We start from the raw sequence: 27,613 nt of genomic DNA, 5'->3' as shown, positions 1-27,613 counted from the left end.
ACATTTTTTTGCAGAACATGCAATCGGCCGTCGTTATTGTCGTATTTGTCGTATTTGTCGGACTAAGATGCTCTTAAATCTGGGAGTAATCTGGGTCCTAAACTCTGTGTCCTTCAGGTCAAACGAACGCTGTAGCATCACTGAGAGTTAAAAACTGTCTAAATTCTTTCATCTTTAATAAAACGATCAGCATTGCTGCTTTACCAGGTGTAACTATGAAGTTTAACTTCCAGGCATCCATGAAAACAAAATGTATTACATTTAACGGAGTTAGAAGTTAGCAGGAAGCTAGCGGAAGTTAGCTCGCTAGTTTTGCTAGTTACCTAAGCATGATATTGCATGTTCTGACTAGAGATGGCACGATACCACTTTTTTATGTCCGATACCGATACCGATATCATAAATTTGGATATCTGCCGATACCGATATGAATCCGATATAGTGTTTTTTAATCAACAAAACTGTTTTTTAAAATATCTTGCTGCATTTTGCAAGTCTGCAAGTTCATACTCAAGTTTAAAACAACAACTACACTAAAGCTATTCTGTTATACCTGTATACAAAAAAAATATTTCATAGTTCAGCAATACTAATCAATCTAATAAACTTAGACCTACACCATCCTCCCTATTCTGGTATTTTAAAGAGTACTTAGCGTAAATATTAAGCAACCTAACTAATAGGGTTCCAACTCCCAGCAACAACAAAAATAAATAAATAAAAAATAGGGAACCACCCCTCACGCGCCACCTCATGATGCTTAATCGACGTAATCAACCTTAATTTGATGCAGTGTGAAAAAAAAAAGCACAGAAATCAATTATTTTTCAAGAAATATTAAATAGATTCAACATCTTTCTTCAACAAAATTGCAGACTGCACAGATGGTACCTTCCCAAAGTAAAAAGTACTATAGCTTACTAGGGTATATATATTAGACTTAATAGTCACTATATACAGTAATTGACTTCTATTCATTTTACATCAAATTAAAACTTTGGGTGTCAGATAATTATTTATTAAAAGCTAGACATTTTAAATGAGAATAAGAAAGAAAAGTATGTCTTTGTGCCCCCTTTTCCCTGTTCATGCCCTATCGGCCCCCCTGGCTAAACTTTGCTAGATCCGCCCCTGCACAGTTACCAGCCGTCAGCTACGTAGAAAAAGATCCTGGTGTAGAAAGAAATATTAAATAAATTCTAACAACAGCTTATCAAGCTTAAACGTTCTGCTGTTGTTCAGCCGCTGGTTTGCTCTTTCTGGTGCAAAGTGGACCAAAAACAAACAAGAGAGACGGACTCGCGACAGAAAAGCCGATCAGCTGATCAGTTTCACGATTGAAGTAGCAGCCGGAGAGCGAGAGGCAGTCGCTTGTTAAGCTTAACGCAGGAATGCTTTACAAACATTCAGAGATGGACTTACACACTTGCTTTACTTCTCTCGGGGATAACTTTGTCGGAGATGAAATGCCAGGTTGCTAGCGAAGCTCCACATGCTATCCAGACCACGACAGGTCCCGCATGCCACAGCCACTGCTCCGACGTTCTGAGGTGAGTTACAGCGTGTTGCAAGTTTTGTGAGGTGCTTTCGTGATATTTAATGGATCGGATTACATTTTTTATTTTTCTCCGATATCCGATCCAGTAATTTAGGTCAGTATCGGACCGATACCGATACGTAATATCGGATCGGTCCATCTCTAGTTCTGACTGAGAAATTTCTGAAAAAAATTCAAACGTACAGCTCTGCTATCACTTCCAACATAAATGAAGACAGGAAACTAAACAGCAGTGACGTTTGTAGGGTTACTGAAGTTGGGCTAGCTGGTATATAATGATGTGCTACATGATCGCTAGCGACACAGCTATGTTAGCATAACATAAACAGTGAAGCTGGAGGACGAACACTAAGGTTCCTGATAGTTAGAGACAAATGCAATCGCATGGCAGGATGCTGTAAACGGACCGAACTTCAGTCAGGAGAACAACTGAGATAATCCATCCACAATACAAGGTTAGTCATTAATATACTGCAACAACATGGGAATAGAGCAGCTGCCAGAGAATTCAACATTAATGAATCAATGGTACAGAAGTGGAGGAAGCAAGAAGAATGAGTTTAATAAAGTTTGATTTATCTGACTGCTTTGTTTCGCTTAATGTGCGTTATAATCCCGTGCACCTTATGGTCCGAAAAATACGTACTGCACACTGCAGTTTAATGTTGCAAAGCACCTCTTTTTAACTTCAGTGGATATTATACATGGTTATGCTCAGGATATGTCAGCCCATTTCTACTGGAAATGCCTTTTGGTTAAACTTTCAGCAAGGAATTTGCATTTGCACTGTTACATTTTTATAAAGCTTTAATGTACATAAAAACCAGCTTCTTGTTTAAGTGAAAATAAATGGAAGGTTGTCTTTTTGCGCTAGTAATGTTGTGGAGTTGTATTTTGTCTCGCATCAATTATATCGTCAGTTATATCGTTATCGCAAATTTTCAAATATATATCGTGATAAATATTTTTGGCCATATCGCCCTGCTCTAATTACTGCCTCCTACTGTTCCGGAGTATGGGTCAGACAGTGAGTTCACAAGCTGTATCAAAAAAAACAAAACCCTACACTCTTTCATAAACACATATAGCCTTCAGAAACCCCACCAGTTCCCTCACCTGTGCCCTACTACCCTCCAACACACTCTTCAGATTAAATTCCCCAATTCCCCGCTCCTTCAATCTATTCTGCAGAACTGACCTCTCCACATCATAACCCTTGCACCGCAGTATTACATGCTCTACTGTCTCCACCTCCTCCTGGCACACTCCGCAATGCCCCGTCCCATGTTCTCCTATCATCTGTAGTGTTTTATTTAATGCACAATGTCCCAGTCTAAGCCTGGTAATGACTACCTCATCTCTCCTATTACCCCTATACAACCTACTCACTGCCACCTCCTTCTTAAGATGATACAATTGCCTGCCCGTACTCCCTGAATCCCACCGCTTCTGCCACTCCTGAACAACCTGCCTCCAAACAACACCTTTCGCTTCAGATCCACTGCTTGTAATTTCCATCTCAGTCCTATTTTTAGTCAACGCTCTTTTCGCCAACCTATCCACCTTTTCATTTCCACTGATCCCTACATGAGCTGGCACCCAAAGAAAGTGAATATTGCCACCACAACACCTTATTCTGCTGACAGTCTCCAGAATAGCATACAGCATGCCCTGCCTTGTCTTCGAACAAAATGATTGTAGACTTGAAAGAACAGCTGCCGAGTCAGAACACACTACCACCTGCCTGATTTTCGAACACTCTACCCATTTCAATGCTACCAAAATTGCTACCATTTCAACCGTGTATACTGCCAGTCCATCCGAAGTGCGTCTGTGTATTCCAATATATTTTGACGGAACTGTCCAAACCCTGTACTTGCAGTAACTGGACTTTTAGCACCATCCGTGAACACATGAATACACTCAGGGTATTCAGTCAAGCTGTGAAAATGAAATGCTGAAACAAGATCGACTCTGCCTTTCAATGTTCTCTTCAGATCCAGCAAGTACCAGTCCACAGGAGGGGTCTCCAATAACCATGGGGGAACCACAGAGAACACTACTGCAGGACATATTTTAAGTTCATACACCTGACACTCCTTAGCCCACTGATTCCCCACCTTTCCAAAATGAGCCTTCTGACTTCTTCCATACTCCCAGCATTCCAAAAGTACCTCCTTTGTGGGATGTGCGTCACCATGACCACCAAGATGAACCCAGTAATTCACCGACACTTGCTTCCTCCTAAGATTTAGGGGCATTTCTCCCATCTCCACCTGTAGGGCACCGACTGGAGACGTCTTAAAAGCTCCACAGCATACTCTAAGGGCTTCCAATTGCAGAACATCCAAACGTCTCAACACAGAAGGAGCTGCTGAACCATATGCCACACACCCATAATCAAAGACCGACCTAATTAATGCCTGGTAAAGTCTTTTCAAAGCAGAAGAGCTCGCTCCCCAACCCCTACACACCTCATAACATTAATAACTTTGTTGCATTTGGTTTCAATCCGATCAATATGCTCCCACCATGTCAGTCTCGAATCAAACACAACACCTAAGTACTTAAAAGAGCTCACTTTCCCAATTACCTTGTCATACAGTGTCAATGTCAAAGTCTCACTCACTTTTCTTTTGGTAAAGAACATCACTTTTGTTTTTTCCACCGAAAACCTGAATCCCCAGTCAAATCCCCACTCAACCACCATATTCACAGCCTCCTGAACCTTGCCCACTAGGTGCTCAATATTTCTTCCTTTTTTCCATAACACACCATCATCAGCGAACAAAGACCTCCCAATTCCCTCAGGAACATCAGAAAAAACATCATTGATCATTATAACAAAAAGCAGGGGACTAATCGCACTGCCCTGTGGCGTTCCATTCTCAACCATGCACTGACTAGAAATTGTAGACCCAATTTGCACTTGGATCTTCCTACCAGATAAAAAGTCTTGGACCCAATTGAATGTCCTGCCACCAATACCCAACTTATGCAACTTGATTAAAAGCCCATCCCTCCACAACATATCATATGCCTTTTCTATGTCAAAAAACACTACCAAAACAGACTCTTTATTGGCCTGCGCTTTCCTAATGTAGAGAGTTGAGAATAGCTCTCTAGTAAAATCTGGTATCAGAAATAAACTGGGGAAAACAGCCCCCCCCCCCAAAGGTTTTTGTTGTGATTGTATTTTTGTACCTGTCATTTAAAATGCTATCCTACATCCAGCCGCTAGAGGGCGCATTACGCGCAGTGGTATCGAGTAGCGTTTTGGGGCACAGAGGAAGAATAAACCTTCCTGTTGTGAAACTGACATCAACTCAACCTGTGTCCCTTTTTCTATTCTTTATCACAGGTTAGTAAATGCATTTAAATGAATGTATACTGCAGACCTTACAAACGGACGATGTTGTTTATGTGGGTAATGAGCGCAACTCGCTAAAGAAATGGATTCGTTCTGAGTTGTGTCTGAATTGTGGGTTAAGGCTGCAGGCTAAATGATGCTAATGCTAGCGGACTTGGCTAATGTGGAATACTGAGTGTGTGTGTGGGGGAGCTAATCTGACCTGTGAGAGACTTCTGGACTGTGAACTATTAATGTATTATGCACTCTGATAAATGGGTTTTATACTATGTTTTATTCTTCTGGTTGATGTTGTGGTTTAATACAAAGACATTTATAAAGTGTTATAAGGAAACTGTTTGATCAATGCTGACTGCATAGTAGTAGTGAACGCTGTTAAAGGAGCATTGCACTCTATATAGTTGTAGGTTGTATAAGAACAGTGAATATTAGGGGTGCAACGATACACAAAATTCACGGTTCGGTTCGATACTTTGGTGTCACGGTTCAATATTTTTTCGATACAAAAAAATGTTCATGCCTTTTTAATTTGTCATTTATTAAAATTATAAATATATATTTTAACTCAAAAGTACAGTTTTTAAATTTAACCCTAACCCTTGTGCGTGTTTTTTATTTTGACAGCGAATGCGCACCTGCGGACCACTTATGTGCAGCCCCGGTTATTTAGCTCGTCATATTGCAGCCACAGAAATTCTTTTGTCCATGAAACCATAAAGCTGCACTTTCTTTTTGCCTTATAGTCTGATTTGTCATAACTTCTCCGTTTTGTGGTAAGCTTTTCTTTGGCTGTCACTTCTTCACCCTGACCTGTCTTATTTGGCTCAGCAGAACTAAAATATATATCCTGCCGCTTTTACACACTCACTCACATAAGCTCAGCGATTCTCTGCGCGATCAACCTCTCACATGTTTAAGCTTGCTGCGGGAGATTTCACTTGTCATGTTTGCATAGTAAGCTAACGATTGATAAGACGATGTCAGAGGAATTGGTGCACAAATTATCATCACTCACGGATCAGTGCTGTCGCTCTCTATACACAGTTCGCACGATTGCAAAGTGAAAGCAAAAAAACAAGCGCAAATTCAAACGCGATTTCAATATGTCACATATTGACAGTGGCTCACCGATGCCAATGACATAATTACCCAGCTACATTTCTGAAAGAATGCAAAAGCATTGACATATATTTTTCCTACAATAGCCCGACGGGCAGGGAAGAGATAGATTTTGGTAGCCCGACTGGAAAAATCGCTAGCCCCGGGACGTCGGGCTAGCGATATTGCGAGCCCTGTATCTGATTGAGGAATCACTCATCTTTGGAAAAGAGAGTTTATTACAGAGAAATGTCTCTTTCCAAAATAAAAGCTATACTATCCGCTTCTTCTGGGCTATATTCTCAGCAGCATAAGGAGAATCATGTGCTAACAGCTGTCTAAATGACTCGGCTAAAGTTAGTAGCATGCTTGCTTGTTTTTGTCTGCTTCCACTTGTCTTTGCACTAGGATGATGTCGGCGTAAATGTGCAGTCATATTCGTCGTGTTCCCACTAGTGCTTTCAGGTTAATCTCGTTGAAATGACCTTAACGCCACAACACGGCAAATCTCCGTTAACGAGCTACCGCCGATCGCTCCGTGCATGGGGCTAGACGGCCAACACGTTAACGAGCTAACTGCGCTAACACACTAGTTCCCACCCATGTAATTGAGCATTGCATGGCACATCCAACATACTGTTTTACTTTAGTCCATGACTCGCTTACCTTCAGGGTCATACGTCACATGAAAACCAAAATAATTCCAAACGCCAGATCTAAATGAGGGTGGCGGAGGTCCATGTTGCAAGGAGAGCTTAACTTCTGTCTCGCTAGCTTGCCCTGCGCTCTTCCTTCTGATGATGCTGTCTGTGTTGAGCGCTCAGTGGATCTGCGCTCGACAGTGCAGCCTAGGCGGAGTAGTCGAACGCAGATTCACTGAGCGCTCAACACAGACAGCATCGTCAGAAGGAAAGTTGATAAAATAAATTACAAATGTTGTATTGTTCGATACATATGCGTACCGAACCGAAAGCACTGTATCGAACGGTTCAATATCGATACGAATATCGTTGCACCCCTAGTGAATATGTTTGTTTTATGTCAAAGACATTATTTTCTTGTAAAGAGTAAAATAGCTATATTTTAAAAAACAGAAGTTACATTGTCAGTACAGTGGAAATACATTTCACATAAATAATTTAGTGCTGAACAAGAATTAAAATGTTTAAAAATGAGTTAATTTTATGATGTTTGTAAATGTAGTTAAAAATGAAGTACAGAGTACACTATTGTGTTTTGTTTATCTTTGTAAAACAAATGTGTTTATTGTGATACATTGTGGATCTGATATTATCAATGGATTTAAGCAACATTTTGTTTATGTTTTGTCAAAGTTGTATTGAGAGATTTATACAGTCTCTAGCTCAGGGAACTGTGGCCATGTATGGTAAACCGGACTGAAGCATAAGGCCATTTCTTTGCAGTTAGTATGGTGATATCTGAAGCTGTTCTAAGCTGTTGTGAAGAATAAACCTTCCTGTTGTGAAACTGACATCAGCTCAACGTGTGTCCCTTTTTCTATTCTTTATCACAGCACCACACATTGTTGAACAGGAAACCAGTTGCCCCTCTGGTCATCATCTTAGGGAGGCAACACAAGCAACGTGCCGTTATCGATCACATCCACCCCACTAAAAAGCTGAGGATCTGCAGTTTCTGCTACAAGAATATTAATGAAGAGAAGTTTCGCGACAGGGGAGACAGCGCCGGGAAAAGCAGCTCAGAGGAGGAAGAGTTTTGTCCTTCTGAGGAAAATGAGAAAGTGGAGGAAGGAGAGATAGGGATCTATTCTCCCAGCAACTGGCTGGACACCAAAAACGGGACTTGGGAACGACTGAGCATTTATGATTACCCAAAGTCAATACCATCACAGTAGCCAATAAACTGCAACAAAGACACTTTTGAATGGATTCAGATTACACAAAGTTGATTTTCTTACATGAAGTTACATAAATGTAAAGATAAATGTGACGACGTATTATTTGTTTGTGTCTATTTGTGTTTTAATCTTAGGCTGTACACGCAACAATTTGCACTGTAAATAACAAATCAGGAGTGAGTCGAAAAAATCATTTTAAAAAGACAAGAATATATCATCTTTGTACATATTCAGTGCCATTAACCATGCTAGTTAAATGAATAATGCTCCATCTGCCTGTCACTTTGCTGCTGGAACAGCTGAATTTCACAATAAAGGATATTTCTATTCCAAAAAGCACTGTCTTCTCCCTGTGCATGTGACTCTGAATGCACGTTTCTTTGTTTGAATGCATGTAAAGTATTTGCATCCAGTATCTGCTCTTTTGCTGCTCCTTAACCTCAACAATAAAGTGCAGATAATCAATTTGTGAGAGATGTTATTACAACACTGAAATCTCATCATTTAGTAATAAGTCCTCTGTTTAGCCCTCAGTCTTATTGGAGCATATTACAGTGTTTTCTTTTACTTCTGTGACTTTTTGGGGTTTTTATTGTGCAAGTCAAGGTCAGTGAAGTAACCGTATATAGTTCCTCACCCACTTAGGGTATACATTTTTCCAATAAGCATGTATATAAAAACCATTCGGGAAAACACACAGAACCTTTACAGCACCATTGATTTATCATCATTTTTCTTCTCACTGGCATTTTTCATAAATATAACATACAAACATACATATCAAACTGTAGCACGTCCTAGTGTTACAGTACTTGATGACGCTGCTATAATAATGCGGTAATAACAGAATGTGGCTAAACATTTACACTTCTTTTCAAAGATTTAAGTTCATTCTACTTAACTCTCTGAATCGAGCACATCCTAATACAGTAGACAGCTCCAAAACAAAAGCGAGTACATTTTTGAGTCAGTCAGCCAGTTTTGAAAGAACAGTAAATCGACTGAAAGCAAAATACTGATGTAGAAATTGTAACTATGTAACAAGAAGTAGACAAATTGCCTTCTAACTAGTGGTGGTTTCGTCAGAAATTTACTGACGTTACTTTACTGACTGCTTATTTTCAAAAGTAGTTAGTTACTCAGTTACTTAGTTACTTTTTAAAAACATGATACACAACCTGAATAGGCAATAAAGCAATAGACCTTTCAGCCCAATTCTACTTTTTCTGCATAATACATCATACAAAATGTAATCAAATAAAAAAGTCTCTTTTCAAAACTTGTTTTATTAGTTTTAATCTTTTAACTTTGTGCACATTGCATCAAGCAAAAATTAAATTATATGCAACAGTCTTTGACAATTAAACCTATTTTCTGCATATTCCAGAATATAAAATAAGATATATTTTTTTCTGTTTACACTCACTCTTTCAAATAGATGCAAGTAAAACACTCCCTTACTTTACTCATTACTTGAAAAAAGTAATCGGATTACAATGATACATTACTTGTAACGTGTTACTGCCCATCTCTGATGATGACAAGTGTGTGAGTAGCTAAGGCCAAAAACACCCAGTTTCCTGAATTCTTGAAGAACGCTGAAGTTTGAAATACTTCAGGCTGATCGAGCTGATGCAGTGATCTCACTGCATTATCTGCCACATAACCTGATCTTTGCTGATTGACTGGAAGAAATTCACCTGGTTCTACGAAATCACAGTGAGTCATAACGAGGTCAATGTTGATGTCCATTTAAGTTACCAAAAATGGCTCCTTGTGCAGTGAAGGGTTTATTAGACTGAGAGGCAAACTGCTTCTCGCTCAGTCACGTGGAATGGTTTCCACAGAACCCATTTAATATCAGCACTAGTACTGATATACTGGTCAACACAGAGCATGAAGTACAAATAAATACTTGTTGGTTTAAGAAAAAATACACGAATCCCTTTTGAGAAGTTTAATAGAAGTACAGCCACAAAGACTAGAACACCTAGTGTTCAAAAGTAAAATTACCACATTGTCGGGATGCTTGGGGCTTCCCATGCTTTAATTACAATATGATCAGACACATAGAGCTATTTGTCTGTTTGTATATCTGTCAGCGAATTTCCTGAAAGTGGGTGAAGAGGTGGAGCATGAGGAAATGAAGATCTTGGTACAGATTCAGACTGCTTACTTGAAATATGAAAAATATGCCACTGGCTTTGGCAGATGATGTGCTGCTTTAACTGTTGAAAGCATATCCCCTAACCTGTCAGTATCTTGGATATATGGCCTGTCTGTCTGTCTGCGAGCCAACAATGATTAAATGATAAATGGTAAATGGACTGATTCTTATATAGCGCTTTTCTACTCAAAGCACTCTGTCATGTCATAACATGTCATAGTTTCAGGTTTCTGCAGTGTATTTGTTCTGTTTGATCCTTGTTACATTGGCTGTGTTTATGGTTTTTCCAGCCTCCGGCCTGAACGTTTGTCTTCATGTGTTAGTTTTTCATGTTTTTGTCATTTCCTGTTTTAGTCTGTAGGTTCGGTTTTTTTCTGTCTTTTTCAAGCCTTTTTCCTGCTTTTGTTCCTCTCATTTTTGACTGAAAGCCCCATCGTCATTACTCTCACCTGTGTTTCATCGTATAATTAGGCCCGCCAATTTAATGCAGTTTCCTTGTATTAAAATATCTCTGGGATTAAATGTTAAGTTAAAGGTAGTAACTTTCTTTAAGCTGACAGAAAGAGTCTGACCCCTTTGAGATCAGGTACGCTGTATGTGACCCACAGTGTAGTATAAGTTTGACATCCCTGGTTTAGATCCAGTTTGTAGTCTGGATGGGAGGAGTCATTTATGGTGTTGTGAGCCTTCTTCGAGCTGTTATTCCAGGGTATGTTGAGAGTGGAGGAGAGCTGGGCATACAAGATGCCCAGCTCTCTGTGATGTGGACTCATAGAAGCTTAAAGATAGCACTAACAGCTGATTGTTGTACATGTAGGACCAAAGAAATTTCACAAACTAACAAACTAACTTGTTGCAACTGTTGCATCCTATCACACTATCACACTCAAATTCAGTGAGCTCTTAAGAACAACCCGTTCATTCACAAACAATATGTTATAAAGGCAGACTGCATGGCTTGGTACTACATTTTACACACCTATGGCCACAGGACTGAAAACATCTAAATTCAAAGATTTAAAGAGTTTGGCCTAATACTTTCTAACTAAATGGTGACACCGTCACATCTTTTGTAAACATCCAGCTCTTTCTTAGAATGAAGAGCAACCTGTTTATGACCACATGGTACAAGGAAATGTTGCCTCTTTTATACACTTACTGAAATCCACATTGCACATTCCAGTCATTGTTTCTCTCTTGTTATGTAATGCCATTCGATTTTTTTGTTTTTGTTTTTTAAACCATCTGGGTTCATGTTGCTTAAGCAAAAGTTATTTTAGTGATACAACAACAAAGCAGATACTGTATGCCATAAACAGTATAGAGTGAGAATGCATGTCAATGTTATTTAAAAAACACTACAAAAGGGTATGAATGTGTGTGTGAATGGGTGAATGAGGCATGTTTCATAAAGTGCTCTGAGTGTGCAAGTGGAGCAGAAAAGTGCTGTATAAAAACAGACATTTATGTATTATTATGTATTATATAATTGTCCCTTTTTGTTTTATTTAAAATCTTCTTTCAGATGTAACTGTTTTCAGTTTTGAAGACCGCAACAAAACGAATGTCAAAAACTGACCACAGGGTGATATATCAAACTAAAACGTCTTAAATCCATTTCTGAGGCTGGGACAGAGGGTGCGTTGCACGTGGATTCATGAGCATGAGCCAGTAAAAATGTCACCACAGACTAAGGCACTGCAAACTGACAGAGCATAACAGAGATTTTTATACAGACACCTTTTGGAAAGAAGTTATTACTGCAACAGATCTCTCTAGCGATTGACTTTGGAGCTGTACATAGCTGGTTCCACGGTAAAAGGGTGACACCTATTGGTGAAAGTGGGTAGTGCAGCGGGTTCAGTACAGTGAGTAGAAAGAGAGAATTTGCTACTCTCCGGGCCATTTATAAAATAAGCACAACTTATGAAATCCAGTAGTTTTCAAATACAATGAGCTGCTGTGATATGCTGTGGCAAATAAAACCACTTTTGCTCTGTTTTGACGTATTTTCGTATGATCATTACGCACCACTTTGATGGAGTAATTATGTGGATGCCTAAATATTAAAAAAGCCGCCATAACTGAGGTTGAACTGAGGGAAAAACTCACTAAAAACAATTATTACAGTGATTTTTAACAGTAGGTACAAAAATGCGTGATTTAAAATGACAGGTTGCGTGGTTGCTATGCGTCTCCAGGTTCTATTTGCATTGCATCTTTTGGTATAGTTCAGACAGATTTCACTCGGCGTGTTGTGCAAAGCTACAAGGGATTTCTGAAAATTTCTGAAAAAGTAAGACAACTTTCTGCTCAAGACTTCTTGCAGCCTTACAAGTGTCCAACTCCCATGTCACGGAGGAAAGCGACCCAGCAACCATCATCCATCATGGAAAATGTGAGATTTTATGACCGTTTTCAATAAGTTTTGAATATTTACTCGACGGCCAGAAAGAGTTCACTTTGCAACAGGGCAACATGAAAATAGAGACGACATAAATGTGGATAAAAAGCATTAAAAACGTGCCTGTGCACGTGGGAGTTATACCTGCATGTTAGACTGTTGCACTGTAGCTGTAAACGGGTAAACTGTGCATAAAGTCATTTATGCACAGTTATGTTACCTATAATAACGTTTTCTTTTGTGTGTATTAAATGATCTTGTGGCAGACATGTCACCAAAGATTGCAGCTGGGATAAAAATGTTCAGTTTTTGCTAATAAGTAGAGTATCTTACATCTCGAATTAACTCAAGTGCATAATGATCACCAGGCCTGTTTCTAGCTTTTTTGGGGGGGGGGGTGGGGGTGGGCTGTGCATGTTCCTGATTGGGGGCCTTTATTTTGTATTTAAAACTAAAATCAGGGAATAAAACAAGTAAACACTGAGACTTTATTCACTGTAGAAAAGCTAATCCCCAAAATGTTTATTTACAAATATGCAAGCCATGTTCTGCAGCATCATCTGAATTTTCAAATGTAAACACACTGTCACATGTTTACAGGAGCCACATGTAACTGTGATCATCTTTAAAATCCTCAAAGCTTCTGCTTTTGGGCTTTTTTAACTAAAGTTTTAATCTCCTTCTTCATTGTGGCTTATGCTACAATTATTCACCTGACAAGACAGTCACCTCTGGGTAGAGGTCCCTCATTACACCACAGCCTAATGATGATCTTGAACTCGTTACCCCCCACACACAAGGCAGGGCTCTCCTATTATTGTAGCTTGCTTTTCTTTATATCCTACACGTAATTTTAAACCATATAAGTGCCACACGTGACCAAGCTTAGCCAGTTACAAAGGTATTTTGTGCATCTGCATTGTTCAAAAACGGCAATAAGCAGCAATGATTATAACAGAAATTAGAGTTTAATACAACATGGACTTTGGTGTTTGTTTAGCTTATGCAAATTATTATTTGACATGTCATTTGGGGGTATGCAGCAGTGAAGCTCTAACACGACGAGCCCATAAGTTGACACGTCTTTTATTACACTGACCTTGATGCATTGTCCTGGTTTTAGTTCTTATGATTTTATGTGAACATGTTGGATATTTTTTGTCGTTACAATCACTGTGGACAAGTTATTCAACCATGCGAGTGGTTTAAGTAGTTTATGGACATATGAAAGGGTTTGTTATTTTTTAAATATTTCATGAACTACTAACTGATGTCTGCATTACTGTCATTTTTGTGTATACCTGCAGCTTACTGTGCCTCACCTCAAAGACCATAATTATTGTAAGAGAAACACTGCATGCCAGGCCCGTGATGCAATGAAACCCAGAGCCAGCAGGAAACAACCGTGCTGCAGCAAGGACCAGGTTGGATGTGTAAAATTTCAGGAACAGAATCATTTGAGGGTTTTGAAGTTTGGACTTCATTGTGGTTCATCAAATTTAGATTTTTGTCTTGTTTGAAAAAAATGAGGTCGCTATTAACTACTGACATTCCCTTGTGTGCTTCTGACCTTTCCCCAGGTTGTTAATTCAACCCAGAGGCCCCGGCGCCGTGACAGAACAGTCAGTCAGCCCCGGAAAAGGAAGCGAAGCCCAGCATCCAGTTCTTCCCGACCTCCAAAGACCTCAGTGCCTCCCTCTGCAATCTCCCATGATGACCTGCCAGTGTCAAAAAAATTGCCCCCCAGACCCGAGCCATGCAGTACCAACCACCAGCCAACCAGCTCCAGTGACAGCACTTTAAAAATCTACAACTTCTCAGTGGAAGATTATCAGCGAGTCTACCATGAGGTGGTAGATAGCATGCTGACGTACGTTTGTCTCCAAATGTCCTGTCACTTTTTAAAATCACCAGCTCTAAAATGGTTACAGTATGGTTTTTGACCACATGCATCATTTTGATTGAATTTCTTCTTGCAGGTCCAAGCATGGCCGCAAACGTCCCTACAGTTTAGAGATGGGGAGAAGCATTAAAAAAAAGCTGTGGGAGAGACTGAATCGTCCTATGGTGGAGACATCAACCAGCGAGGACGGACTTGAAGAAATTGACATTGTGTATGGGCAAAAAGTCAAAATCCCACAATATGATTTTGACATTTCGAGTTAGCCAAATCCTCAACATCCACCGAGCAAAAGAGCAAAGGAGAGGTGAATGTAGAGCAGCAGGAGCACTGCTACAAAACATATAACATATAACCCATTTTTAAACTCTGTTTACTGCAGCCTATTTAACAATATAAGCAACTATATAAAAACATAAAAAGAGATCTAGACATAAAAAAAACAGGCAAAAAGTGATTGGCATACGATCACTTTTTGGCACATCAGTGCAGCGAGGTTGTAATTGCTGCTTGTAACCATCAGGGGGCAGTATCGCTAGATTGCAGTCTTGGAACCTGTAACGAGAATCACCCTTCATTATCATTAGAGTTACATTGCGCCACACAATATGAATATGATAAAGTCCTAGTATATGTACAAATGCTATGAAGTGAAGTTTTAAATAATACCGTTCGCCCAGTTAGTTTTATTTTTCTTTCACTGCTCGCTTGTTTTGATGACGTCAAAATCGCCTTTCCGCTTTCATTCGCGGCAGTAAACATGGCGGACAGTTAGCGAAGCCACGGTGTGATATTCAATCCTGGGGGGTTTGGATTTCTCTTTCAGGACGTACGCAAAACGTGTTGCATTGCTTTTGGCACACGGAGGTGTGCGTGTGTGTAGGGCGTTGTGCCCTGTGAGTTTTTACTGAACAAAAGGTACAGTGAATTTTTCCCTCCTGTGCTGCTTTCGTTGCTAACGCGGGCCTAGCTATAAGTGCAAGCTAACGTTAGCCGCTAACCTGCCAGGCAAATGCTTTTGACCGGCATGATTTAACATATGTATGTATGTGTTACAAATGTTTGATTGGCTCTGTGGTGTTTATCAGCTCATTCAATAGTTTAATTGTGCAAAGAGCTTAGATAGTTTGACTCGTGCGTTGATTGTCAACTTTCTTATCTTCTTTGCTAATAATAGCTAACAGTAAAATTCTTTAAGGCGTGTATTGTAGATAGTTTGGTTAAACTGCCTTGATATCGAAGTTAGAATTAACAAAAAGGAGGCTGCAATTTGTCAAAAATGAATTCAAACATTGTTTAAAGTCTCAGTGATTCATAAATATGAGCTAAAAGTGTTATTTTTAGGTTGTGACAAAATCCGACTTATTCTTGAACGTACCACAAAATAACAACGTAAGGTTTCCTTTACAAGTCACTTCTCTTCTGTTTTGCTGTATTACATGGCAGCGTGAAGGAGACCTACCGTCACAATGGGGCGACGTTCAACCTCCTCCACCAAGAGTGGGAAGTTTATGAATCCCACCGACCAGGCCAGTAAGTGCTGATAACAAACTGACGCTAATTCAATCATGAATTGATCTGCTGGATATTGCTCAGTTGCTGATTAGATATAAAAATGGTCATTTCTTCCCCCCCTTCTACAGGAAAGGAGGCCAGAAAAAGGGAGTTAAAAAAGGTTAGAACCATTCACTTAAAAAAAAAAAAGATATTTCTAAATATGCAATACAGGATAACAATACTGTGATAATATGATGGTAACATCGTTTTCATTTGGAAATATTAGAACAAGAAGCAGAGGATGATGGTGAGAGCAGCAGTCCTGAAGATGAAGGATCCCAGACAGATCATCAGAGACATGGAGAAGCTGGATGAGATGGGTGAGATGACAGGGCAGAGTTTATGCAATTTAGATGTTAGAGATATATTTAGTTGTAACTATTTAGTTGTATGTTTGCCACTTGTAGAGGACCTGAGCTTGTGGAACACATGTATCAGTAGATTAATGCTATATATAATTAGTGTGTGTATTTAAGTATTTCAGGCCTTTAGGTAACAGCAGAAAATCACAGTCAAAATCTGAATTCTACAATTAATTTGCTGCTTTTCTAATGAAAATAATTACTTTGTTTCTGAACAGAGTTCAACCCAGTTCAGCAGCCGTTGCTGAATGAGAAGGTGTTGCGGGACAAGAGGAAGAAGTTGCGTGAGACATTTGAGCGCATTGTTCGTCTGTACGAAAGAGAGAATCCTGAAACCTACAAAGAGCTACGCAAACTTGAACTGGACTATGAGACTAAAAGAGGGCAGCTGTCTCTTTATTTTGACTCAGTCAAGGTGTGTTGGAAACTACATGACAGTTTTGGGGGGCGGGGTTCCTCAGTTTATAATAATTCTTGCATAAATTGATGCAGGAATGAGAGGTATATTGTATGCACATTGTCCTACAGGCTTGTGTACGCCTTGTTGGGCTGCAAAAAAATCTTAAAAGTCAGGATTATGAATATTTTGGGGCAGACACCAAAACCCATTACTCGTCTTTTATTTGTCTTGAGCTTGATTGCTTCAGATGTGTGCTCCATTACCTTATTTATCCTTTGTTGTGCTCTCTGTTTACTCTGTTGTGTGACGTTTCCTCTTTTTCAGAATGCAGAGTTGGTGGAGGTTGACAGTATCCCTCTACCAGACATGCCTCATGCCCCATCCAGTATCCACATCCAGGACATCCCACTACCAGGGGCTCAGCCTCCCTCCATATTGAAGAAGAGCTCCACTTTTGGGTAAGACTCATTCAATGAGTAGTAAAAGTTTCAGCAGTTAAACTCCGTATGTGACATTTTAGAATTTTAATGGGCAGTTGAGTTAATTCTGTTTTTATGCATGTCTTAGTAAAGGACCATCGTCCTCCGGACCAGCATTGGCAACAGTGCCAGGTGTCCCACGCTTACCTCCAGGGAAGAAGCCCCCTGGGCCTCCACCTGGCCCCCCACCTCCTCAGGTCCTGGCACTGTATGGACCTGCTCGACGCGGTTACGGCACAGATGCAGGTGAGATACAGCCAGTTTCCCTCTGATAATCAAATGATTTTTTTCCACCTATAATTTAACATTTCTTCTTGTTACACTATTTCTCCTTTGAACAGAGCCTTCCATTCCTGGATTTGAAAAGGACTCTGCAATGGATTTGGGGAGAGATCGGGACAGCGGGAGTGAGAGCGACAGAGATCAGGACGATATTGATGACGACAGCGACTCTGAAGACATCAGTGAAGAAGAGAGAGATGAAGGGGGAGATGGTGAACAGAGAATGCGCTTGGACAGGCAGGACGATGAGAGAGAACGAGAAGAAGATAGAGACAGAAGTGAAAGACATGGTGGTGAGTGTTTCTGACTGCTTCAACACATTTAAGCCTCAACTCACGTCTTTGTTGCCTTTATTTATCTCTTGATCTTATAACTGTTTGTATTCTGTTGTATTCCTGAATTTGTTATTATTTAACTACTGCAGGTCGTAGCGTACGTTTCGCAGATATGCCTGCAGAGGCACCCCGTGAAGGAAAAAGGAAGAAGAAGAGGGTTGTGAAGAAGACCAAGGCCATTACACCTCTGCAAGCCATGATGTTAAGGATGGCAGGTACTGTTAGTGCTAAGCACTTACTAAGCTAGTGCTCCTCACAGTGTCTTTTCTTTGTATGATGATATGCTATGCCATTTTTATTTGTTCATTTTTTGTCTTCAGGTCAGTCAGTTCCTGACGAGGAGGAAGAAGAAGAGGTAGAGGAAGAATACACAGATGAATCAGACAGCTCTGACATCGAGGACAGAGGCCCTCCAGGGGACAACCAGTCCCATCTCATGGCCAATCAGCGACTACCCCCTCCAGCTGGGACCACGGGACAGCAAGGGCCTCCACACATGCAAGGGCCACCGATGACAGGACCTCCACCACTTGGTCCACCTCCGGCACCACCAATGAGGCCTCCTGGTCCACCATCTGGCCCACCTCCTGGCCCCCCACCAGGTTCGCATTCTGATTAGCTAAAAGATTGATTGCTTCAACTCTGAAGTCATACTAGAATAATTTCCTGTGCCTGTTCTGTGGGGGTCTTCTACTTCTCTAAGTGTGAGTGCTCTGCATCGTTTTTTCAAAGAGATCTTCTGTTATCTTCAGGTGCTCCTCCGTTCTTGAGGCCTCCTGGCATGCCTGCAGGAATGAGGGCTCCAATGCCTCGGCTTCTGCCTCCTGGGCCTCCACCAGGTCGACCACCTGGTCCTCCACCAGGCCCCCCTCCTGGCCTTCCACCAGGCCCTCCACCACGTGGTCCACCTCCCAGATTACCACCCCCAGCACCACCAGGTAGGCACGTGTGTGGAGGCAATCTAAAGATATAAAATAGTGAGAACTTCTGTTGAATGCATTTCTCATTTATGTTTTTTTTTCTCCTTGTAGGTATCCCGCCTCCTCCCCCAAGAGCTGGAGGGCCTCCGCGTCCTCTTGCACCACCTCTGTCTCTCTTCCCTCCACCTCTCAATTCCAATGTGCTGAGTGCTCCTCCAAACATTGTTCAGCGACAAAAAGGCTCAGGATCCAGCCAGGACGGTTTACAGACCAACCTGCAACCCCCTGCCATGCCCATGCGACCTGGTGTCATGCAGATGCCCCCTCCGCCTGGGACAGCTGCTGCCTCCACAGGCACCAATCCGGGCAGCAATCCCCCCAGCCATCACCACCCTCCCACCATCGAAAAACGCGCAAACATCACCTCTGTCGCAGCTGCAGGAGGCAACCTGGCAGCAGGTGCCGGTGCAGGCGGGGCTACCATCTCTGCCAAACCTCAAATTATCAATCCCAAGGCAGAGGTGACCCGCTTTGTGCCCACAGCGCTGAGGGTGCGTAGGGACAAGGTTGGAACAATGCCAGGAGCAGCACCTGGGCCCATGGAGAAAGCAGGGGGTTCTGTTGGAGGAAGGAGGGGAGATGAAGGTGTGGGAGGAGGCCAGTGGCAGAAACAGCACAGCACAGCAACAGCTCCTATGGGCGTGGCCAATCCATCACAGATGGGTGCTGTGTCTCAGCCCAACATGAAGACTAAAGACCAGGTGTATGAAGCCTTTATGAGGGAGATGGAGGGACTCCTCTAAGACTCGGGAGCGTACTGCCGATAATGATGATCAGTGTGGCAAGCTGAACAACAGCAGTGTGTTTGTTTTGTGTTTTCTGTGCAGAGTTATAGAGGTAGCCGTCTTCAAACTTTCAGCTAGAATCAGTTTGTCTGTCACCTACCAGTGAAAGGCCACTACACCCTCAGCTTTGTTCTCTACAGGCTCATATTCATTTGATCTGGGTTAGATTTTTGTTGCATCAACAAGAATGTGCATTTCAAAAAGAGTAAGAAATCTGTTTATTTTACTGGGTAACTTACATAGTCAATTCAAGAGAAGAACACTATGCTCTGCACAGAAGTGCTTTTTCACATCCAGCATATTGTTTTGTTTTTTTTGTCTTGTTTTTTAACTCTGAAATTGTTTTTCTTCCAACCACCTGTTTGCAACTTGACCTTAGAAGCAATCTTGTATTACTTTTTTCTGTTTTTTTTATTGCAGATCTCCTAACATAAAAATAGTTATAGAATGTTTTCCAACCACTGACAACAGTAAAAGTGTAAAACTGTTTGATCTTCAGCCAAATAAAAACTCAAAAAACTGGTTTAATCTTGTTTCAGTGTGAATCAATCCGCGACAGAAATTCCCATGTCGTATTTTTAGCCAATCACTGGCGTTTTCGGTCGTAAACACAAACTTCCATCATCCACTGCGGCTTAAGCTCGAACTCGTTTCCGCATCTGCGCAGTGCGGAACTGACGACACGTTGGGGCGAAAAGCATGGCGGACGAGGAGAGCGTGAAGCCAAACACATACGAAACACTCGAAATTTCGAGCAGCGATGAAGGAAGCGATCACGGTGATGGCGGAGAAAACGACGAGACGGTGAAGAGCTTCAAGGATCTGGTAGGTTTGCTTCAGCGAGTGAAGGAAAAGAGTCAGGCACATTAACACGGAGAGACCACTGCTGTTCGAGTTAGCTACAACTCCGCTGTGTTATGTAAACCTCATTTTATCCTTTTAAATATGAATGGGATATGTCTGTGAGACATATACGGCGCTAGTACACAATTACGATCGTGTTACAAAGATTTCTACCTTTTGTCTGCTTCCGACAGGGTGTTACTGATGTCCTATGCGAGGCTTGTGATCAGCTGGGATGGAAGAGCCCCACGAAGATCCAGATAGAAGCTATACCGGTGGCTCTGCAAGGTGAGAAATCACGCTTACCTCTTTCTGTCAGTTTTACTCAAGTAACAGTACATGATCACACGGAACAACCATACGCACATTTTTGGACCTCAGGAAAAATACAACCCTTCTGGAATAAAATTCTTTTCGCTCTGCGGGAAATATTTAGTTATGTAATTCCAACGATTGTTTCAGATCCTCTATTTGGATCATCTTAGAGGCCATTTGCGTCCATGCTGTTTAAGTCCCCTAAGGTTTTAAACAATGAGCTGTAGACAATGGGTGGTTGTTGTTGAGGAGATCCTTGTGATGGACAAACTCGCATACAGACAGAAAAAGAAAGAAGAAAACTTTCTACAAGACTGGGACAAATGTTTATTATACAAAGTGAAGAAAGGACATGAATAAATTGAATTATTAAAAGAGGCAGATTTACTCCGACACTACCAGCCCCTGAATGTTCAAATATTCATGAACTTGTTTTTATATGTTTTTGTATGGCTACTTTTCAGCTTTGTTTTGGCATTAGCATAGCCACCATTTGTGCATCATTGTACTAGACCATCAAAAAAACAAGTTGAAGTAACAATGACAGCAAATATCCTGTTAATCAGAGATGATGGGCTAAATGCATGGCCCAGGGATTTGAAATCTGAAATCTCAGCAGAGGATTGGAAATCAGTTTGTACCGTGATTACACACCTCATATCTGTACGTGTAACATATGAAACTTCTCCATATTTCTCTGTGAATCATTACGATTTAACATGGACTGAAGCTAAAGGAGCAGCGCTTCAGTCTGAATCTCAGGACTTGTTTAAATCTCTAAAGGTTAAAGTGCGTAACATTTCTTGTCTCCTTGTGACCTGCAGGGAAGGATGTTATTGGCCTGGCGGAGACTGGTTCAGGAAAGACCGGTGCCTTCGCTCTGCCTATCCTCCAGTCGCTGCTGGCCTCCCCCCAGAGGCTTCACACACTTGTTCTCACCCCCACTAGAGAGTTGGCATTTCAGATCTCTGAGCAGTTTGAGGCCCTGGGCTCCAGTATCGGCGTTAAGTGCGGTACGTGTCCTTGAAAGGTGAGGCGGCTTGCAGTAGTGCGGGAGGCTCTGTGCTCTAAATCCGTCTGTCTTCCGTTGCAGCCGTGATAGTTGGTGGAATCGACATGATGTCCCAGTCCCTGGTGTTAGCGAAAAAGCCGCACATCGTTATTGGTAAGACTTTACCTTTAAGAACGTTGCATATTTTTCACACTTCACACGTCTGCTTATGTTCACCCACTGTTGTAATGTTTGTATCCTTTATTTGTATCCTTTATAAACTGATTTTGATGATATACTTTTAAGTAAAAAAATCGTTTTGTTTTTTTCCAGCCACGCCCGGTCGTTTGATCGATCACCTCGAGAACACAAAGGGCTTCTCTCTACGAGCGCTGAAGTTCCTGGTCATGGATGAAGCAGACAGAATCCTCAACATGGACTTCGAAACTGAGGTCAGTAGCTTCCTATTGGTAGGAGACTCACTATAGCACCTCAGCCACATCCTCCTCAGTGTGCTGTTAAATGGCAGGCTCAAAGGTTATTGATGAAAGCATTTTAAAGTGAATGTGACAACCTTTATGGCAGTTTAAATCCAAAAAGTGAAATTTACCTAAACTTCGCATTACTGGCCGTAAGCTGGTAAAAACCCAAGTTGACGTATATTTTTTTGGTTGACAGTGGAGCATTTTGAAAGATTACAAATAGCTGATAGGCTGAGCTTTAAATTAAAAACCTGCTGGCTACGGGCTCCACACCTCCAACGCCTCAGGCTAGATTTGCGCCTGTGACGTGTCCATTTGTGAAGCTCTTTGCCTATAAACAGAGAAGGTTTTCGAGAATTTAACCTGTACAAATTTCAAGAAGCATGTAGCTCATGTAAACTGTCATTTTTATACCTATTATTATTTATTTTTTTACCAGGTGGATAAAATCTTGAAGGTGATCCCAAGAGAAAGACGCACTTTCTTGTTCTCGGCTACCATGACCAAAAAGGTATCTTTGTGTTCTTCTCTCTTTGTCGACTCTAGATGACGGAGAATGTTAGTCGCGTTTCTTTTAGCCGTCCTTGTCCTGCACATTATGGGGGACAGTAATAAGCAGCTGCCAGAGTAGCCTTTGCCTGACCTTCTGTCATATGTTTACAGGTCCAGAAACTAGAGAGAGCAGCTTTGAAAGATCCTGTGAAGTGCGCGGTGTCTACGAAATACTCCACAGTAGACAAACTGCAGCAGTACTACATCTTTATACCATCTAAGTACAAGGTAGGGTGCACACGTGTACATGTGCTGACCATGTGCTGACAGTTGTGTTTGTGACCTGCTGAAGCTGTTTTATATTCAGTAAGTTTAGCTCTTGGTTTTGCCAACAGGACTGCTACCTGGTTTCCATCCTGAACGAGCTGGCCGGGAACTCCTTTATTATTTTCTGCAGCACGTGTAACACAGCCCAGCGGGTGGCGCTGTTGTTGAGGAACCTCGGCATCACTGCTATCCCTCTACATGGGCAGATGAGTCAGGTAAAGCTTCAGAGACTCGGTTGAGTATAAGGATTTAACCTGAGATGTTAGCATTCATTATAGTGCCTGCTGCTCTGTCAGCATTACCTACGCATACTATAAAACCCTGTAAACAGTTTGGTTTACGATCACACTTGCAACACATGCTAAAGTCATGCTTAATTAACTTTACATGCAAGTTAGTGTACTTTTTGTACCATTTGGAAACATCTGGAAGTCATTGTCATGGTCTGCAGTTTACCATAAGCAGTCTACAATCAAATCTACATTCAAATCAGGCTGCAGTTCACTTAAATGTTTGAATAGAGCTCTTTGCACCATCTAAGATGCTGTTTTTGTAGACCAAGAAAAATTTCTTTCACTCATGAATGAAAGTGAATGTTGACCAGCTTTGGTCCCGTTTGGCTGGATGTCAGCCCTCTTTCTGGTTTTGTGGCATTACAGCAAATGTGACCTAATGTATGATATGAGTTGTGTGTAAATATGCACACAGACATTTATCAAATGGAGTTTTTAAGGAAGTGAAAGTTTTCCCTTTTTCTTTCTGGTGGATACTGTGATGTGATCTGGATCTTCCTTCCTTCGCCGTGCAGAATAAACGTCTTGGAGCTCTGAACAAGTTCAAGTCCAAGTCTCGGTCGGTGCTGCTGGCGACTGACGTGGCATCCAGAGGACTGGATATTCCTCATGTCGACTGCGTCATCAACTATGACATTCCCACTCACTCTAAGGTACCGAGGCGCTGATAATCATGTTGGTGGTGCGTTTGATGATTTATTTCACTTCACCGATGAGCTGATCTGTGGATGTGTTTGATCCTACAGGACTATATTCACAGGGTTGGCCGAACAGCCAGAGCAGGACGATCTGGAAAATCCATCACTTTCGTCACTCAGTAAGAAGGGCCTTTTTATTGTCACCAGTCATTCCATATACAATAACATCTCTGCTTTGTTTCCACTTATTGCCATTTTTATACCATTTTGACATGGTTGAGTAAGTTGTGCAATACTGTGGTTTGGAGAGGAAGGTCACTGCAGCAAGTAAATGTGTCTGGTGTCCATATAACCATAGGTATGATGTGGAGCTTTTCCAGCGAATTGAAAGCTTGATTGGGAAGAAACTTCCAGCCTTTCCAACCCAAGAGGAGGAAGTGATGATGCTGGTGGAGAGGGTGAGCGAGGCCCAGAGATTTGCCAAAATAGTAAGTCATCCTGTCTTTATTGTGTCTTTTCTCTGTATTTGTCAGGTATAGCCTAAAATTTGAAGAAGAAAAAAACATGCTGTGTGAAAACAATGGTGCATAAACCCGTCTGAGCCTGCCTGGCCAATGCATCAGTATTTAGTGGTATGTTTCTACATGAGGTGATTTGAGCTTTGTGACACAGTGTGTTATCCTCTTGAAATCAGCCATCAGAAGATGGATACAGCGTGGTCATAAACAGATGGACATGATCAGACAGGCTGTGGTGTATGAACAGTAAACAGTTGGTGCTAAGGATCCCAAAGTGTGCTGGAAAAATATCCCCAAAACCATTACACCACCAGCAACCTGAGCTGTTGATAAAATGTCGTTTATGCCAACTGTTACCATCCTATCCAATTGTGGCAGCAGAAATCAACACTCATCACACAAGGCAACATTTTTCCAATCTTCTGTTGTCCTTCTGTTTCATGAGACCATGCAGCTTCTAGCTTCAGTTCCTTGTTTTTAGCTGACCGGAGCAGCACTCTGTGTGGTCTTCTGCTGCCGCAGGTCATCTGCTTCAAGTTTCGAAGCAGATGACCAGAGAACTGACCACACTGGATATTTGCATTAACAGGCAGGTGTAGGTGGTAAAGTTGTTGGGGAGTGTAATGATTTAAATGTAACCATATATTTAAAAGAGCAATGACTGCAAGCATAAACTAAAAGTTACGAACAAATGTTTGAAACTTGGCTAAACCTTGGCTAATTTCTTCAAAAATACATATTTAGAAATGTTTGATTTTTTAAAATTAAACTTGTTCCGTCTTGACCTAAAATGCCTGTATATAGAATATAGTCAGCTATTAGTGTAGATGAACATTAAGAAAACGTTTGTGTTCCCCAGGAAATGAAGGAGCAAGGCGACAAAAGGAAAAGGCCTAAAAGAGGGGACGGAGACGATGATGACACGGAACAGGCGACCGGCGTGAGGAAGAAGGTTAAAGGAGGAGGAGGAGGAGGAGGAGGGAAGAAGCGTGGCGGAGGAGCCTGGAGGGGCGGACGCTGAAGAGCCCCAACATTAACAGACTGTACAGAACTATGACATACAACGCCTTTACCGTCTTTTGAAACTTTCATTGTTATGACACGTTTTCCACTGCTTCCTTAGTAAAGTGAATGACTATTTAATTACAGAAAACACATGTTTTTCTCGCCCCTGGTGACATGTTTCCATTTGTAATAAAACTCAAGAAGTCGCACGATTGTGTGAGCTGGTGCCGCTGCTGATGTTGCTTTCAGACACAAGAGGGAGCTGTTTCAGTCAAAAGCCACATTATGTTTTATTAAGAAGTACTTAACCCTTCTTGTTTTCTAGCTTTTTTGTTTAGAAAACATGTGAGGTATTAGACAACAATAACAATGCGTGGCAAATTGAGGCGGTTTTATAATGCATGCAAGCAGCAGTTGCAATAGTTATTATGTTTTGGGGGTTTTTTATGCTTGTCAGTGGTTTGCAGCAAATTGGGGGGTTGGTTTGTTCCAGCCAATAGTGGAGAAGGGCAGAGAAAGACCGCAAAGCGAGAGCCCAATCGCTTCTAGGCTGCATGTAGTGGGTGTGCAGTGCCTAGATATTTGTGGGATAGATCTTAAAAGGTATCCACCGCAGCATAATGCCCGACAGTGTATTCATTATTGCTGCCTTCATTAATGCCATTGAGGGGATTCTGACAGGCGTGAAGGCACGCACATAAAAATTTATTAGCGGCTGAATCCTGACAAGAGTGCGACAGTGTGGCGTATTGATCTGCGCGATCACTTTCTAGTGCGCACAGTCCACCGTAGGCGGGAGCAGCGGTGGTCAAGCCTGCTCTCTTTAGGAGGGGCCCCAGTGTGGAGGCAGCACTGTGCACTGTGGTGCATACCGAAGCCCAGATACATGCCTGCATTTCTCTTGTGGCTAGCAGCTGTATAGTTGCGTTCAGGGTCGAATCAGGGGGAGCTTTGTGAACAGGTTCTGACTGCTGCAGGTAAGTTTGCTCGCGCCAGCCGCGAGGGCGAAGAACGATGGGGCGCGTGGTGATTATTACGGCGTCAGTGAGTGAGCAGCCTCCGGGATAGGGGATGGAGGTCGCTCTGGAAACTTACTTTGGCTGTAGTCTTTATTTGAGTAGCGGGGTTCAAAATCCACCGCTCGGCGTCATAAGCGCTCTGGTTGACCTCGAGGACTCTTTCTCTCTCTTTTTTTCTCTCACCATAGAAACGTGTTAATTGGTAACACCTGAACTCTTAATACGTAACAGAAAAAGTGCAGACTGTGGTAAGCTAGCTTTATGACTCTTTCTTTTGGCTCATGACAATAATTTTCTCCGACAGTAACCTTATTTTTGTTTATCCTAATGGTTGTTCTCCAGACAATAACTTTTAGCCGCTGTTACTCGTTCTTTTAAATTAACCGTGTCGTGACTTATTCCCGTTACCCACTTATGTAGCTAGCTCCGTCAGTTGCGCAGGTTTATTACGCAGTTATTAGCCTAATATTTGGAAGGGCGACTTCAGCTGCATGTTTCAGGCGTTTATAGTTTCCAGAGCTACCTGGATAGGTGTTAAAATTCGGGTTATTTTGTATACAGCGAGCTCCCTGGAGAACGAGAGCGACTTATTGTATGTGACACTCACAGTACGTCGTCCATCTGTCCCGTTTGGTTTTCTGGCAGAGCGGTGTAGTCTCCGCAGTACGCGCATTATTGTTGTGCAGTGGCAGGCTGCCAAACCTACACTGAAGTCTGACTCGCAACTTTTATTTGATTGTCTGACATATGAGTTCCCTTCTTCACTGTATTACTTTATTATACCAGCTATGAATCAAGAGACATACTTAAATTCATGCATATCTATGTGATGTATAATGATCAGTGAATTCTACTAAATTCATAAGTATTAGTGTCACTGGACGTTTCTGCCATTATTGGATCTATAGTGATGACTACAAGTGGGAATCACCAGACACTAAGTTCATAATGCGATGTTATTTTAACAGAACTACTTTGCCATCTGCTGAGAATTGCAGTAGTATATATCACATTCTTTCAACTGCAAATCATGCCCTCAAAGTTGAAGTTTTTATCTCACTTCAGTTATTTATTTATTCATTTATTCACTAAAACCTAACATACGACAGATTCAGTCTGCTATTGAATGGGGTG

The 27,613-nt window shown here is 41.5% G+C and overlaps 3 protein-coding genes across 8 annotated transcripts in view; all 3 read left to right on the top strand.

Annotated features, from left to right (window-relative positions):
• Positions 1-14,665: 14,665 nt before the first annotated feature.
• Positions 14,666-20,084, top strand: wbp11 (WW domain binding protein 11). 2 transcript variants are annotated; one of them, XM_085453521.1, is made up of 12 exons: positions 14,666-14,683; positions 15,823-15,909; positions 16,020-16,051; positions 16,160-16,253; positions 16,514-16,710; positions 17,020-17,153; positions 17,263-17,420; positions 17,516-17,749; positions 17,881-18,006; positions 18,112-18,393; positions 18,544-18,729; positions 18,823-20,084. In XM_085453521.1, the coding sequence occupies exons 2-12, from the start codon at positions 15,846-15,848 to the stop codon at positions 19,512-19,514; spliced, it is 2,199 nt and encodes a 732-aa protein (XP_085309647.1). In that variant the 5' UTR covers positions 14,666-14,683; positions 15,823-15,845; the 3' UTR covers positions 19,515-20,084. The 2 variants fall into 2 exon arrangements, with proteins under 2 accessions (XP_085309647.1, XP_085309646.1); XM_085453520.1 differs by lacking the exon at positions 14,666-14,683 and adding an exon at positions 14,690-15,294.
• Positions 20,085-20,230: 146 nt separating this feature from the next.
• ddx47 (DEAD (Asp-Glu-Ala-Asp) box polypeptide 47) lies at positions 20,231-25,673 on the top strand. Its single transcript, XM_085453518.1, has 12 exons — positions 20,231-20,381; positions 20,594-20,687; positions 21,539-21,727; positions 21,808-21,879; positions 22,039-22,157; positions 22,627-22,698; positions 22,851-22,967; positions 23,075-23,221; positions 23,815-23,952; positions 24,046-24,116; positions 24,296-24,425; positions 25,315-25,673. Exons 1-12 carry the CDS (start codon positions 20,256-20,258, stop codon positions 25,474-25,476), a joined length of 1,437 nt encoding a protein of 478 aa, XP_085309644.1. The 5' UTR covers positions 20,231-20,255; the 3' UTR covers positions 25,477-25,673.
• Positions 25,674-26,042: 369 nt separating this feature from the next.
• LOC146710866 (myosin-10) overlaps positions 26,043-27,613 on the top strand; it is a 67,210-nt gene continuing 65,639 nt past the window's right edge. For 4 of the 5 annotated variants that reach the window (XM_085453517.1, XM_085453515.1, XM_085453516.1 and 1 more), the window contains exon 1: positions 26,043-26,437. The gene's annotated coding sequence lies outside the window, so the exon portion shown is untranslated. Of the gene's footprint in view, positions 26,438-26,489; positions 26,728-27,613 lie in introns of those variants that run through there. The other variant, XM_085453514.1, reaches the window with a different exon arrangement.

Source organism: Copadichromis virginalis, linkage group LG4, assembly GCF_057382275.1.
Source record: "Copadichromis virginalis isolate Kocher_CV1m ecotype Utaka linkage group LG4, C_Virginalis_male_GT1.1, whole genome shotgun sequence".
Lineage (NCBI taxonomy): Eukaryota > Metazoa > Chordata > Actinopteri > Cichliformes > Cichlidae > Copadichromis > Copadichromis virginalis.
This window is presented reverse-complemented; position numbering and strand designations above follow the sequence as displayed.

What these genes read in the sequence shown, in the direction of transcription:
- wbp11 (XM_085453521.1), top strand. Translation starts at nt 15,846, where the DNA reads ATGGGGCGACGTTCAACCTCCTCCACCAAGAGTGGGAAGTTTATGAAT. An exon ending in GAAAAAGGGAGTTAAAAAAG is followed by an intron (nt 16,052 to 16,159) that starts GTTAGAACCATT and finishes TGGAAATATTAG; the next exon opens with AACAAGAAGCAGAGGATGAT. An exon ending in TTTATTTTGACTCAGTCAAG is followed by an intron (nt 16,711 to 17,019) that starts GTGTGTTGGAAA and finishes CCTCTTTTTCAG; the next exon opens with AATGCAGAGTTGGTGGAGGT.
- ddx47 (XM_085453518.1), top strand. Translation starts at nt 20,256, where the DNA reads ATGGCGGACGAGGAGAGCGTGAAGCCAAACACATACGAAACACTCGAA. An exon ending in TATACCGGTGGCTCTGCAAG is followed by an intron (nt 20,688 to 21,538) that starts GTGAGAAATCAC and finishes TGTGACCTGCAG; the next exon opens with GGAAGGATGTTATTGGCCTG. An exon ending in ACATTCCCACTCACTCTAAG is followed by an intron (nt 23,953 to 24,045) that starts GTACCGAGGCGC and finishes TTGATCCTACAG; the next exon opens with GACTATATTCACAGGGTTGG.